The sequence below is a fragment of the Ursus arctos genome, unplaced genomic scaffold, assembly GCF_023065955.2.
Source record: "Ursus arctos isolate Adak ecotype North America unplaced genomic scaffold, UrsArc2.0 scaffold_3, whole genome shotgun sequence".
Lineage (NCBI taxonomy): Eukaryota > Metazoa > Chordata > Mammalia > Carnivora > Ursidae > Ursus > Ursus arctos.
Window position 1 is genome coordinate 51938570 of NW_026622985.1, and position 14141 is coordinate 51952710.

General features: G+C 41.1%; 2 protein-coding genes across 4 annotated transcripts in view; one reads left to right on the forward strand and one right to left on the reverse strand.

Moving 5' to 3' along the window:
* Nucleotides 1-9097, forward strand: part of MALSU1 (mitochondrial assembly of ribosomal large subunit 1) — a 30174-nt gene extending 21077 nt beyond the window's left edge. The window contains exons 4-6 of one of the 3 annotated variants that reach the window (XM_057304092.1): nucleotides 81-898; nucleotides 7199-7364; nucleotides 7508-9097. In XM_057304092.1, coding sequence (XP_057160075.1) covers nucleotides 81-262 — 182 coding nt within the window. In that variant the 3' untranslated portion in view covers nucleotides 263-898; nucleotides 7199-7364; nucleotides 7508-9097. Of the gene's footprint in view, nucleotides 1-80; nucleotides 899-4774 lie in introns of all 3 variants that reach the window. The other 2 variants (XM_026507567.4, XM_057304093.1) reach the window with 2 other exon arrangements.
* Nucleotides 803-14141, reverse strand: part of IGF2BP3 (insulin like growth factor 2 mRNA binding protein 3) — a 144360-nt gene continuing 131021 nt past the window's right edge. The window contains exons 11-15 of the mRNA XM_057304091.1: nucleotides 10045-10161; nucleotides 6852-6926; nucleotides 4134-4265; nucleotides 3342-3455; nucleotides 803-3069 (exon numbers count right to left, since the gene is read on the reverse strand). Coding sequence (XP_057160074.1) covers nucleotides 2971-3069; nucleotides 3342-3455; nucleotides 4134-4265; nucleotides 6852-6926; nucleotides 10045-10161 — 537 coding nt within the window. The 3' untranslated portion in view covers nucleotides 803-2970. The remainder of the gene's footprint in view (nucleotides 3070-3341; nucleotides 3456-4133; nucleotides 4266-6851; nucleotides 6927-10044; nucleotides 10162-14141) is intronic.

Sequence of the window (14141 nt, forward strand, 5' to 3'; positions counted from 1 at the left end):
GTTTGAGAGAGCACAAGAATAAAAGCTAATGAACTGCTGCTTTAATGTTAACTCAACTCTTCTCTGTCCTTGGTTGATAGGCAGCATGGTGATTCATTTGATGCTTCCAGAAACCAGAGAAACCTATGAATTAGAGAAATTATGGACCCTACGTTCTTATGATGACCAGTTAGCACAGATAGCACCAGAGACATTACCTGAAGACTTCATTCTTGGAATAGAAGATGACACTTCATCCCTCACTCCAGTGGAGTTAAAATGATATGAACTGTTTTAGTCATCATCAGCTTTGGATTGGGTTACTTCTTAAAAATATAGCTCTGAAACCCCACCTGATTGGTCGGGTTGTTGTCAAAACAAGCCTTACCTATGGGCACTCATGCTCAATGAATGTGGAAATTGTAGGTAAGTGAGCTGATTCTCAGACCAAAAATTATTTTTATTTCTGAGATCCCAGCAGGATTTCCCAGAGTTAACACTGGCTCCTGTGCTCTGTTCACAGTTTAATTTTGTCTAAGTGTAAATCTTATTCTGTAGAATGGAATAGCCAATTGTTTAAATAAAGCAAAAAACACATCACCCTCCCCATTGGTCTTATTACTTAAAACCTACAGTTCTTACTTCATAGGCACCAGTAGTATCGAAATCCACAGTAAGTACTATAGAATGGAGAAAATGAGGTAAGTACCAATATCGACTGGTAAATTGAAAATGACACTATTACTAAAAATCTAAGTTTGATTAAATTTGAACATTCACATTTATTTGAAAAACCAGAAATAAAACATGCTGTACACCAGGCTGCACCTAATGATGAAAAACTTTATTCTGCATCAAGGTATCTGGAAAACGAAGCTGCATTTGGGGCACATTACAGATGAGGAATGATCCATGTGCGGTGAGTACAAAACTCAATTACAGAATTAGATACTCCATTACCATTGCTTAATTAAAAGTAAAACAGGATTTGCCACACTAAAAGGCTAGAAGTGAAATATGACAGAACTTTATAAATGCAGCACCTATAGGTATGTGTGTGTATAAAAACAACAACAAACATGGGAAGAAAAATCAAACGCTGAGGAAGAGCTCTGGCCTAAGCACATCTCACCTGAAATCCAACCAGAAAGCCAGTCTATGATTTTATTTTTGCAATTCATTATATGAAAAAATTATGAATGCTAGGTGAACTGTATGACAAAGGGCACTTTTTGGCTAAAACTACAAAATAAACTGGTTTTCTGAAAACTAAATATTAAGAAAACATTTCAAGTCATTTGCAAAATGTCTAATTGATAACAGTGATCTTCAGAAAAACTTACCTAGTCTGTAGAAATTCATCTTGAAATACAAAGGAGGCCATATTTTTCAAAGCTTATTATATATGCCCTTCAGATCAGTGGGATATGATGACTGATCATTCAATGAACAAAAGCAACAAACAATTCTGAGAGCAGTGTGGCCTCGGAGACCACCCACACCCACATAATTGTACATACTGGGCTTTGCCATCAAGTTAAGGAATGGGCATATATATCCTGTATCCCTCTATCAGGGGTCAAATGTGTTCTCAGAGTCAGTCAAATTATATTCCAAAAATTGTTTCCTGGTATCCTCTACTTTTTTTTTCAAATAATTGGTTGCAGAGAATACAGAAATTCTGTATTTTATGTAATATTTTAGGTGGCCTTGTATTTTTCTAGATTTATCGTTGTTTAAAAGTCTTCAAAATAGCTTAGTGAGGCTCGTGACAGTGCCTGGCACATGGAGATGTAGCCTTGATATTGCCTTTGAACACTGTCCCACCATCTGAGTACCCCATTGGTCTTCACAAAGCAGTTCTGTTGGGGTCTGCTCAAAGTGTAGACCGACTGGTCTGAAGCGTGTTGGCAAACTAAGCATCCCGTAGGACAAGCTGGAGCTTGCTTTTTGCCAATCAGTTTAAAGTCCACAGGGGCTGCATCTCTCTTCATCGATGCACTTTAGGTAGTGATAGTCTAAAGCACAAAGCATTTGTATGCATTTAATCACATAGCCAAGTCTCCTGAAGCCATTTAAACCAGCCGTTCCAAAACCTCCTGCAACCACTTTGCTCTGTTAGTACCATCGAAAAAATTCCCTACCATAAACGAAAAATTAAATGGTATTGCTGCTCTCCAAATACAGGCACTGCTCCATATCACTGAACATTTATTGGATTTTCCAACCAATGGTGTCAAAAGCCTCAAAAAACCTGAAATTAATTTTCCAGCTTACGGTCACCAGCCAGAAGTAAAATTTTTCTGTTATTTTCCTGTTAGCTAATTAAACTTTTTTAAAAAACTGTTGGACTTTTATCTTTATAAAGTATATAAAATTTTCCAAAAAAAAAAAAACACAAAAACAATTTTGCTTTCATTGCATTACTGAATAGGTACCTGAGGTAGTTGAGTAAAAATGCACGTTTAATACCCCTGCCAACACCATTCAGCACTTCCCTTAGGTTATTCATGTTAGTGTTAGATAAAAATAAAACAGAGAACAGTTTTTCTATGCTAATAGCTTAACACTTAAGTTCCTGTAATCATTCTATTCTGATCCAATTTTAACAACTGGATTTGGGAGCAATCTATATTTTATGAATTTAGTGACTGCATCATTAAGCCAATTTCTGGCATTAGGGGGGTATATTAAGAAAAATTAGAATATTTGTTACACTGAGAATACAACAAAAGGGAAGTGCAGAGCTCCTCTCTTTCCCTCCCCCCCTTATTTTTTTTTTAAAGCTGGGTGTCATACATTTCAGAGAGCATAAAGTATACATTCTCACAGAGACAGGAGTTCAAAAGTTGCCTGGTCCTCAGAAACAACTGGCTAGGTAAAAACTTGTGCATGTAATTCTGGATATTAGGGGTTCAGCGCCCGTCTGTTGGTTAAGCAATCTGTCTTTGGTTTGGCATCTGCCTCTGTGGTGGGCTGTTTCCTGAGCCTTTACTTCCGTCTTGACTGAGGTGGTCCACTTTGCAGAGCTTTCTGCTGTTGGTGCTGTTTTACCTGAGTCAAAATTTCCTGAATCTTTCTCTGGGCAACCTGCAAAAGGTGAGAGATCTGAAATTTCTACATAATCAAAGGTTACTAACAGTTATTTTACTCTTCCATTTCAACAACTTCAGATCTGAAGGTTAAAGATACATACTAGTTTAGTTTGCTAGTAGAGTCTGAAATTACCTGCTTAGGATTAAGCGTGTTAAGCACTCAACAACGTTGAAGATTTACATGGGGTGGGGGCATAGCCACAGGAGAATTGCTTCCATTTGGGAAAGAAGCCAAAGAGCTTGCTTATGACATTAGAGCCCACTTACCTGGCAAGCATAGAAGTGACCAGTTATTTTCACAACCACTTGGTCATTCTCATCAGGTGTCTGGTCACGAGGGACAACTACTTCTGCACTTGACAAATTCTGGAGCTCATTCACCTGAACAAGATAAACACAGGTCGTGTTAAATGGTTTTAAACAAAAAATTACCATTTGCTGAGCACTTACTATGTGCCAAACACTAAACTGTGGCTTTACAAATTCCATCTAATCTACCTATAATTCTATCAGGTTATCAGTACTGTGCCCATTTTAAAATGATAAACTAAGAGCCCAAAAAAATTGATTTGACCAGTTACACAAATGAATGGCAGAACCAGACTGAATCCCTGAAAGTCTGATTCCAAAGTGAATGCTCTCAATTACTTCAAAATTGTAAACAGCTTTGAAAACACCTTTGAAGTTACATGTGCTAAAGAGAAACTGGTAACCATTTGTTTTGTTACAGAGGTAGGTTATAAAGGCAGATGACATTTTTTAAAGTTTTCTTTCCATCAAGTGTGCAAAAACAAAAAGCTGAAGTTATGTCAGCCGGAAATGCTAAACGCCCCTCGTACATGAGACAGTCCTCCCCCACAGAGCGGTCTGAAAGAGGCATTACTGTCACCAGCGGCTGACGCCAACACTCAGGAAGAACACAAGGCAGTCTTCTCCAAACCTTGGCCCAGATGATCCTGCTTTTTATAAATTAGCCCAAATTCAGGGACTTGGAACTCCTAAGTACCTTTCAACGCTTTCCCTTTCATACCACTGCACAGGTTTTGCTGAAGTACTTGCCGTTTTGCCTCCTTTTCCAATAACTCTGCCAGCAGCAAAGGATGGCACTCTGATATGAGCTTCAAGTTTCACCTCTTCTTTAGGACTAACAAAGTTTTCTTCTTTAATTTTTCCATAAATTCTTCCCTGAGCCTACAGATGAGAACATATCCTATCAGTGTCATTCTTGAAGGGAAAGAAGGTCCATTAACTTCAGAGATGGCCCAAATCCACTGGAATGGCCCTTGGCAGGGACACACCTGCATGTGACAGACTGTTGCAGATGGCCTAAAAGGCAAAGTTAGGAAGGTTCACAGTAACAGGCACCACAGAGGAGGCAACTGAATGGCTGAACAGGATTTATTCTTTTAACAAAAAGAATGAAAGGCAATTAGTACTCAGCTTAATTAAAAATAAATCCTCTTTGTAGGCAAATGGCCATTTGCCCTCCGATCCTAAAAGGTTAAACCTTTCCTGCTTTCACTAAGAAAGTAATTGCAATTTTCCTTGAGGATAAGAGACGGGGAAGACCTACAGAGCCAGCTGTGGCAGGCTCACACCTGCTGAAAAGATATTTTCTATTGAAACAGGTTTCTTCATCTTAGCCAAGTGGCTTCTACTTTTTTTTTTTAAAATAAGGATTTTATTTATTTATTTGACAGAGAGAGACAGCCAGCGAGAGAGGGAACACAAGCAGGGGGAGTGGGAGAGGAAGAAGCAGGCTCATAGCGGAGGAGACCGATGTGGGGCTCGATCCCAGAACGCCGGGACCACGCCCTGAGCCGAAGGCAGACACTTAACGACTGCGCCACCCAGGCGCCCCATCTACTTTGAATAATAAGGCAACAAAATCAGGTTAATGCACACTTCTATTTATAGTCAACACATACTGATACCTACTGCATACAACTAGACATTATACTTAGGAAACTTCTATTATGTACAACCATTGATTTGCTCTAGTATATACCAAAGGATAAAGAAGTCAGAGTTGGTTTAATCTGACAAGCTACCAGGGTAAATCATAAAAACAAGTGCCCAACACATTTTATATTTTCACTGGTGCAGAAGCGATAAGCTCATTATAGGGGGTTACAGAAAAAACAAAATCCATCTTGGTACCCTATATTCCATTCATTCACAAAGTCTCAGGCCACAGATCTAGGTATTAGAGGACATAGTTCTCGAATTCTTCACAGAAAGTATGGGTTGGGAGGTTTACCACTCCTTAGATCTCTGATCACTTTAAGAATATTTAAGCATTACTGGTTTTCTTAAATATTCCTTTTAAGGTGACTACACCATACCACATGGGCATTGAAGGATACAGGGAAATAAACTGAATTTCCCCGCATACAATTATAGTAGTTCCATTTATAAAAAAGCGCTCAGCATCAAGAAGAAACATACAGTAACTGATGTCTGTGTTTATCTTTTAAGATTTCATACTAAAAGTGATCCTGTAGGTTTGGGAAGGGAGCAGTTTACAACATTTCTGAGTTGGGACTTCAAAGGCCTGGACCAGAAGGCTGGTGTGAGAGACTAAATTTCTTCACCTGAGTTTGAGCCTAGCCAACTGCACCCATATCTCAAAGTACCTCCTTCTGTTTCCTATTCTTCCTGTAAATGAAGTGGAAAAAGCTTTTAGATTTTTACTGAAAAATGTCCCATAGAAAAGAGAGATTTAAGAATGTTATTTTCAAAGGGGAAATTGGGGAGAAGTAGGCACTGTTACTAGCCACATTTTAGAGCTAAGGGAACTTAGGCATAAGGTTCAAGAGTTGTCCTGTTGCAAAGGTGGTAGAATAAGACATGGGTTTGGTATAAAGTAGTTACATTCTAATGCAGTAGTTACTTGTACACTTGTACTAAGTTCTGTGGGAGAAATCATGTACTTGCAAGTATGTGTCTGAGAATTTGGCAGAGTCTGATTCACCCCAAGTCTGCTGAACACCAGCTTACGTATATGGTGCTTCCTATGTGGCAAGCAGTATTCTAAGCACTTTATATTCTTTATACCTTATAACCTTGTTTCAACCTTGTGGATGTTCTAATCCTCATTTTACAGCTGAGTAGGGTCACACAGCAGATAAATGATAGAGCTGGGATTTGAACTGGCAGCCTGGATGCCCAGTCTCTGCTCTTCATCAACTCTCAGTATACAATGAAGGGCATTCCAGCTGCAAAGGTCCCAAACCCCAGTAAGTATGAACAATGGTTCACACCAGCATAAATGCCAGAAAAGTTCCATTTCTACTTCTAAAATTGGAAGGATTAGAGTGATTTGTGGTCAGACTACGGACCACGGCTCAGAGTTAATTCAAGGGTAAGAGGAAAGGGGGGCATTTTAATTCAAGGTTAAGGCCTCAAGGACAAGAGGGAAACTTGGGGAACAAGTTTTCCACGGCATAATAACCAGACAGGTTTGTAAATTTCAGTCTTAAAGGTCTCACCTTCGCATAGTAACAAGGCACTGAGCAGATTCTCCTTTGGGAGATAAACCCAGCAACGTTACAAAACTCTCAAAATTGAAACAAAGTCTGCTTTATTTTTGAAATGTAACGTTCAGTATGTTTCTACTCTGTTCTTATTCTTATGATTTTCCATTGGGAGATTCTTTTTACTGGGTTTTAGATATATTTAAGGGAGAAGCCAGGTTATGAAGTTCCTGAAAAGAAAGCATTAACATTCTTGAAATCCATTCATTCGTTACCTGTGCACACACTCTAGAACCCATACCTTGAACTGAGCCTCCGGCGGCCCAGTGATAATCACCATCCTCACTTTAGCATCTGGCGCTTCTGCTGGAGCGATCTGTAACAGACACATCAAGGCGGGATGACACTTTCAGGTGCCACTGATAGAAACGTTACACATACCAGCCTGACATTTGTGCGTGACTTAAGTGTACAACGAACGCCTTCTGGAAGAAAGTTGCAGAGCAGCAGTGGTTAACCTGGGTTTGTTAGCTGTGGCTCCTGCCATGAACTGTGCACTTACACTGTGCGCAGCCCTGATGTAAACGTCCACATGCAATCTCAACTAATCCTCACTAGGTTCTAACGAGGTGGTGCTGGACTTTACAGAGGGGAAACTGAAGGCTGAAGAAGTTGAGTTACCTGGCCCAGCCATGATCACACAGCTACTCCAGCTGGAGGGAGAAGTGGTCTGTCTCCACTGCCCATGCTCCTCATCACTACACCAGTGGTGCTCAGAGTGTGGTCTTTGGCCCATATGCGTCAGAACCCCCAGGTCTGTATGTGCAAGAAACTGCTATGTTCACAAATCTAAGACTATTGGTAAATTCCTCTGAAGTATGCTCATTAGAGTAACATATGGAATAAACTAACATTAATTTGGCAGAAAGAAAGTAAACAGCTTTTCTATTTTTGCAGAATATATGAAATCACACAAAAAGCCTGGGCCAGGGGAAATGTTGCAGAAGCTATTGAAGGGCGAGGAAACCAGGATTCTTCCAGAGTCATAGGATTTGGGGACCCAGCTGGTATTTGTTTCAAAAGAAAAAAATTTGCTAGACATATGCCGTGTAAGAAGCAAATTCTTATTATTAAGAATGGGAAGCAAATAATACGATAAAAACTACCCCAAATTCTACCATTACGATCCCTGTCGGTTACTAATAGAGTCTACAAGAGCCCTTCCCACCCACGTTTAGAATCAAAAAATGTTTTTATTTTTAATGGAGTCCTCTCTTCTCCCTCCCTCTGTCATCTAGAGCCACACTAATACTATTCCTACTTCATGCTGGGCACTCACTAATTTTGAGTCTATAAAACAAGTAAGTACTTCCCTTTAATCTAAGCTCTTAGAATTATTCACAGGAAACCCCTGGAACAAAGACAGCATTCTTTATCTTTCTGATTAGATTTGTCAATACTGGTGAAGGAGGGCTGGGTCTAAAGGCACTCATACATGGAGTTTGAGAGTATAAATTGCTATAGTCTCTGAAAAAGCCTGAAAACACATGCCCTTTGACTCACCAAATCTACTTTTATAGACTTACCTTAAAGAATAAAGTTGTATGTAACAGCTTGGCTAAAGGAACTCTGTCCATCACTGCACTGTTTGTGCAGAGTAAGAATGGTCTAAATGTCCAAGTGAACACAAATAGTTAATACCAAGTACGTGCCTACTAAGTACACACATGAAATGTATGTATATGTAACTCTAGCAAAGTGTTAAGAGTGGTGGTACATCTTTCAGACTCTGTATATTTCAGACTTGGAAACATTTTACCCTCATTATACAACCTCTGTGAAGCCCGAGAGAGAGAAAACTGAATACGTAAATACTCAGTTCTCATTCAGGAAATAAATGTTCATTGCAGTTTTTCCAAAGCCAGTCTACTAGGTTCTTTTTGCACGTGTCAAAGACTTACTTTTAACTCAGTCAGGAAACTTGAAGGACAGTAAGGTTGGTTCACCCCTCAATCTTGTACCACCACTTTTCCTTTACCTGTTTATCTTTGCTGCATTTCCTGTTCATGTATTTTGTTATCTTTTGCTACAAGAGAGCATATGAGGGCTATTTCTGTGTTTTGCTTTTTTATTAACTATTTAATTTACATACAGTAAAATTCATTCTTTGGTAACAAATGCATAGGCAGATAACCACCACCACAATCAAAATAAAAATAGTTCACTCTCCACAATTCTTTCCGCTATCTCTCTGTATTCAGGCCTCCCTCCCACCTCCAATTCCTAGCAACCACTCAATTTTTTCCTCTATCCCTATAGTTCTGCCTTTTCCAGATTTTACATACAAATGGATCACAGAGTATGCGGGCTTTGGGGTCTGATTTCTTTCCCTTAGCATGTAACATGAGATCCAACTAACTTGTATCTATCAATGGTTTGTTCTTAGTATCTTCTGCGTAGGTGGACCACAGTTTATTTGCCCATTACTGAACATGTGCTGCTTCCCATTGGCGGTCAGCTGGAAATAAAGATACTATAAACATCTGAGTGCAACTTTTCTGTGTACTTTTTTTTTTTAAGATTTTATTTAGAGATTCATTTATTATTTAGTTAGCACGCAGTGCAGAGGGAAGGGGCAGACTCCCCACTGAGCGTGGAGCCCTACATGGGACTCGATCCCAGGATTCTGAGATCATGACCTGAGCCGAAATCAAGAGTCAAAATCAAGAGTCAGAGGCTCAACTGACTGAACCACCCAGGCACCCCAGTACTGGATTCCTTCAAACAAAAAATTTTATAAATCATTAACGACAAAAAAAAAACACCCCACTAAACTGATGTGTTCCTGAAGAAAACTGTCACTGCATCGAGCCATTATCAATTTGTGCATACCTTAAAACACAATGAGCTATGTAGGTTATTGTTTCTCAGAATATCAAAATACAGAATCTTCAGAGCACACAGATATCTAGTTGGTGAATACCATACGCTGTCCTCTGATACTTGTTATCCCACTTTCCATAATAATAAAATACTTAGCTCAACATTTCCCTGTTGCTCTTTCAGCTGTGTCTGGCCTTGTGATGCAGTTTCTGAGCAATGAAATGGAGATAAAAACATCCTATGGCAGCTAATAAGAAACCTCTGTAAGAGGAAGGTTCTTAGTGTCCTCCAACTGGGTGGACCACAGACTCATGACAGCACAGAATACTGTCATTTGGGACCTTGAGGGACCAAGGCCATGCGTGCGGAAGATGAGCTAGAACAAACCTAGGTCCAGGGACTTAGCAGGCCCAATTACCACTCCCGCACTAGACTGTGTACCACTTTTTTCTGAGACGTCCGCTTACTTCGTTGAAGCTGTTGATCTGTCACACCCTATGTAGCCCCAGTATAGACTGCCAACGTTCAATTCGATTATAAAGTGGCAGGACGACTCGTGTTCCTGTAACTCACTGTCATTAAAGTACTAACCACAGCTGGCAGAACAGTACCTTAATAGAAGCTCCTGCAAAGCGAGAAAGCTGCTTGATGTGCTGCCCCTGCTTGCCGATAATGGCGCCGACAGACAGGGCTGGGATAAACAGATGCACAGTCTCCGTTTCCGATTGCTGTTGGAAAGACAGGACATACGTGTGTGTTCGGTAAAATGAGGCTACTACCATTGGCACAGGGATGGGGGCATTCTCCTACAGGAATATTAGGAAGTTGACAAGAGTTCGTTGGTAAGAGTTAACCTGAAGTTGAGAACAACATCTCATTCGTCCTGAAAGCGTCTGAATTTAAAAGGTCTTTTTACTCCATAAAATTTTCTTCAACTTTAGGATGTCACTGATTTGCAGATTAAAAAGGTAAGTCAAAGTCATAAAGTTTAGATTCTTGACAAGTAAGTGAAATTCTGGGCCACACATCAACAAACATGACTGCATCCAAGGACACCAAGTCTACACCTTATCCGTGCAGGTTTTGCTTCATACCTGATGAACTGTGCTCAAAGGGAAGAACAACTGAGTCCCATTACACATGATGAACCGTGTGAGACCTTACCACCGTGCCGTACACGACCACACCCAAGCCTAGCGGGGGATTCGAAGAGAACTAGATGCCGCGCTGAAGTGGCAGAGTGCCCTAGGATTCTGCTGTATAGTTCGTTACTCCTTCCATCTCTGCCCTTCCTTTGCCACTTAACACATGGACAAATGGGTAACATTTTGAAGACAAACTCCTCAAAGATTTTTCAAAAATGCATTTTATCTGTGTACTTTACTTCTCAACTTCCCACTTCAAGCCATCTACGTCCTTCCTGAGTCATCTTCCCTTCAAACGGTCGTTCTTGTAGGGCTAACAGACACACGCTCAAGAGGACACAGTGACTGGGTTCCCCCACCCCTGCCAAAAAAAAAGGCTAATCCAAGATCCAGTGATGTTACTGGTGAGCTACAGGCTCCAAAATGGAGAAGCCGTGCACATGTTCATACGTTAATACTTGCTTACTTTTTAAGTAGACTCCATGCCTAGTGTGGAGCCCAGCGTGGGGCTCCAACCGACAACCCTGAAATCTAGACCTGAGCTGAAACCAAGAGTTGGACGCTTAACTGACTGAGCCACCCAGGCGCCTCAACACTTGCTTACTTTCTAACAACATTAAGAAAAACATGCTTCCAAGGGTAAGTCAATTCTAAGAAATTCATTCCAAGAAATATTTTTTATTTTCTAAGACTTTTTTAGAGCAATTTTAGGTTCACAGCAAAATTGAGAGGCAGGTACAGATTTCCCGTACATGCCAAGAAATATTTTAAGATGAACCACAACTGAACACACTAACTTAATATGCAGTTGTGTGGGTTTTTTTTAAGATTTTATTTATTTATTTGACAGATATAGAGACAGCCAGCGAGAGAGGGAACACAAGCAGGGGGAGTGGGAGAGGAAGAAGCAGGCTCATAGCGGAGGAGCCTGATGTGGGGCTCGATCCCATAATGCTGGGATCATGCCCTGAGGCGAAGGCAGACGCCTTAACCGCTGTGCCACCCAGGCGCGCCCCCCCCTTTTTTTTTAAGTACACCTACCAACTAAGATTTATAGAGATACTAGAAGATATGTTTATTGCAGTAAGAAACGTACACATTAGGGGCGCCCAGGTGGCTCAGTCGTTAAGCCTCTGCCTTCGGCTCAGGGCGTGATCCCGGAGTCCTGGGATCGAGCCCCACATCAGGCTCCTCTGCTGGGAGCCTGCTTCTTCCTCTCCCACTCCCCCTGCTTGTGTTCTCTCTCTCGCTGGCTGTCTCTGTCAAATAAATAAATAAAATCTAAAAAAAAAAAAAAAATGTACACATTAACTACTTGGTAAGAAACACTTCACAGAATTCTCTCTTGAGCCTTCTTACATTCTTGTTATGGAGGATACAATAAATTCCGTTTCCAAGTACTCAAGTTGGTCCCTCAAGTACTGTAATATGTTCACACAGAGCCATGAAACAGCTTTAGTCTGATTTCTCATTTACTAAACTCTAAATTCGTTAAGTCTCAAACATGTCAACAGTTTTGCTTTCAAGCAACCCAGGAACTGGGAAAATCTCTAGAATATGATCATGTTAAGCAGTTTCTGGAAATCTCAGTCAAAGGAAACAGCAGTACCGGGCTCATTCATTCTTACTGCACGAGGAGATAAATTCTGTGCCACTTCACACCGGTCCACCGAATGACCGCACTCCTACAACACACAAATGGGCAGGGGCACCATCCGCTCCCTCTCCTCCCTGTTGAGCGCATTGTGCAAGCAGAGAGCGTGGAGCGCCTGGAACCACAGGTCCACGGGGAGCTGCTGCAACAGCAGAAAGCCCCGTACACACGAATCAGCCATTCCACCTGTCCCTCGACACGCACTTACCGAAGGCCATTCCACCACAGGACACAGATGACTCTATTTAGTAGGAATTTTTTTTCATAGTCTTTATAGTTTCCTTCCTCTGAAGCAAAGATTTTTTTTTTTTTTAAGATTTTATTTATTTATTTGACAGAGATAGAGACAGTAAGAGAGGGAACACAAGCAGGGGGAGTGGGAGAGGAAGAAGCAGGCTCATAGCAGGGGAGCCTGATGTGGGACTCGATCCCACAACACCGGGATCACGCCCTGAGCCAAAGGCAGACGCTTAACCGCTGTGCCACCCAGGCGCCCCTGAAGCAAAGATTTTCTAAAAACTAAATTAGTACAGAAACACTCTGGAAATAACAAAAAAGGCCAGGCTGGTTCTTTAAAGGAAAACCTTTTGTCTATGTATCAGTTATAAACTGAAATGAGAAAAGGGAAATATTAGGTAAGATAAAAAGGTACAATAATGTCAATAAATCTGAAAATGTCAAAAATTTGTCTAGTAGGAGTTACCAAAAATCAATCAGAAAAATTTATGTTGACCCAAACAACCGTTACCTCTATAATCAACTCATTACCTAAATAAAGCACCAAACCCGAATAAGTTTAATTCTTCCAGGCAAAATGCTCAGGAAGAATGACCATACCCAGTGGAAAAGACGACATGGGAAACTAGGTAAGGACAGACAGACCTGTTTCATGGGGGGAAATGGATTTAATAAACCAAAATAGGAAATAAATGGGAACATGCTACCAAAAACATGTTCTAATTTGGTTTTTTTTTTAAGCGTAACGATACAGCTTGGATCTCTTTCCAATGTCATTTATATGCCCCTGCCTCATCCCCCTAAAAAGGGTATTCCTGCAGCTAGACTCACCACCGCGGTCTCATCTCCACGCACGTGTGTGCGTGTGTGTGTGTGTGTGTAGTTACCAATTTTCAACTAATTCATGTAATGCTACAATCAAATCTTTGTACAAAAAATTGTGCCCTTGTACAAATACCTCTACTACATAAATTCTTCGAAGTAAAACTGCTTTAGTCAAAGGTTCCGAACATTCAAAATTGATAATTAACAAGTTATACAGTAAGTTTTCCACTCCGTCCACACAGAATGGTGGAATCCCAGTGAAGACGTGCATGGAACATGTGAGTGCTACCTTTGTGTTTAGCGTGGTGGGAGATGGGTAAAAAGCATGCTGAGGTCAAAATTCCGGTTCCAGAAGAAGGTAACTACGAGCAGGGAGCAGCGGCATACGGGATTCCTGTGTGGTCAGAGTTTGTGAGTCCTCTCTGTGAGGCCCATCACCTCATGTACACCTCACAACCCATACAACTAATAGAAACTAACGACATTTCCATTTTAAAAATGAGAAAACTGAGTGAAAGAGATTAAGTGACTTGTACATGGTCATATACCGACTGGTGCTGCGGCCGCATTCAACCCTGGACCGATCGCTTAAGCCATTAAAAAAAAAAAAAAAAAAAAGACGCAGCCCGCTTCCCACAGGCCCGGATGTGCTTACACCACAGAGCTGCAGAAGTGATTAAGAACAGCCCGGGGCGCCTGGGTGGCTCAGTCAGTTAAGCGAGTGACTTCAGCCTGGGTCATGATCTCAGGGTCTCGGGATTGAGCCCCACATGGGGTTCTCTGCTCAGCAACGGGTCTGCTTGTCCCTCTTCCTCTCCCCTTACCCCACTGGAGCTCGCGCTCTCTC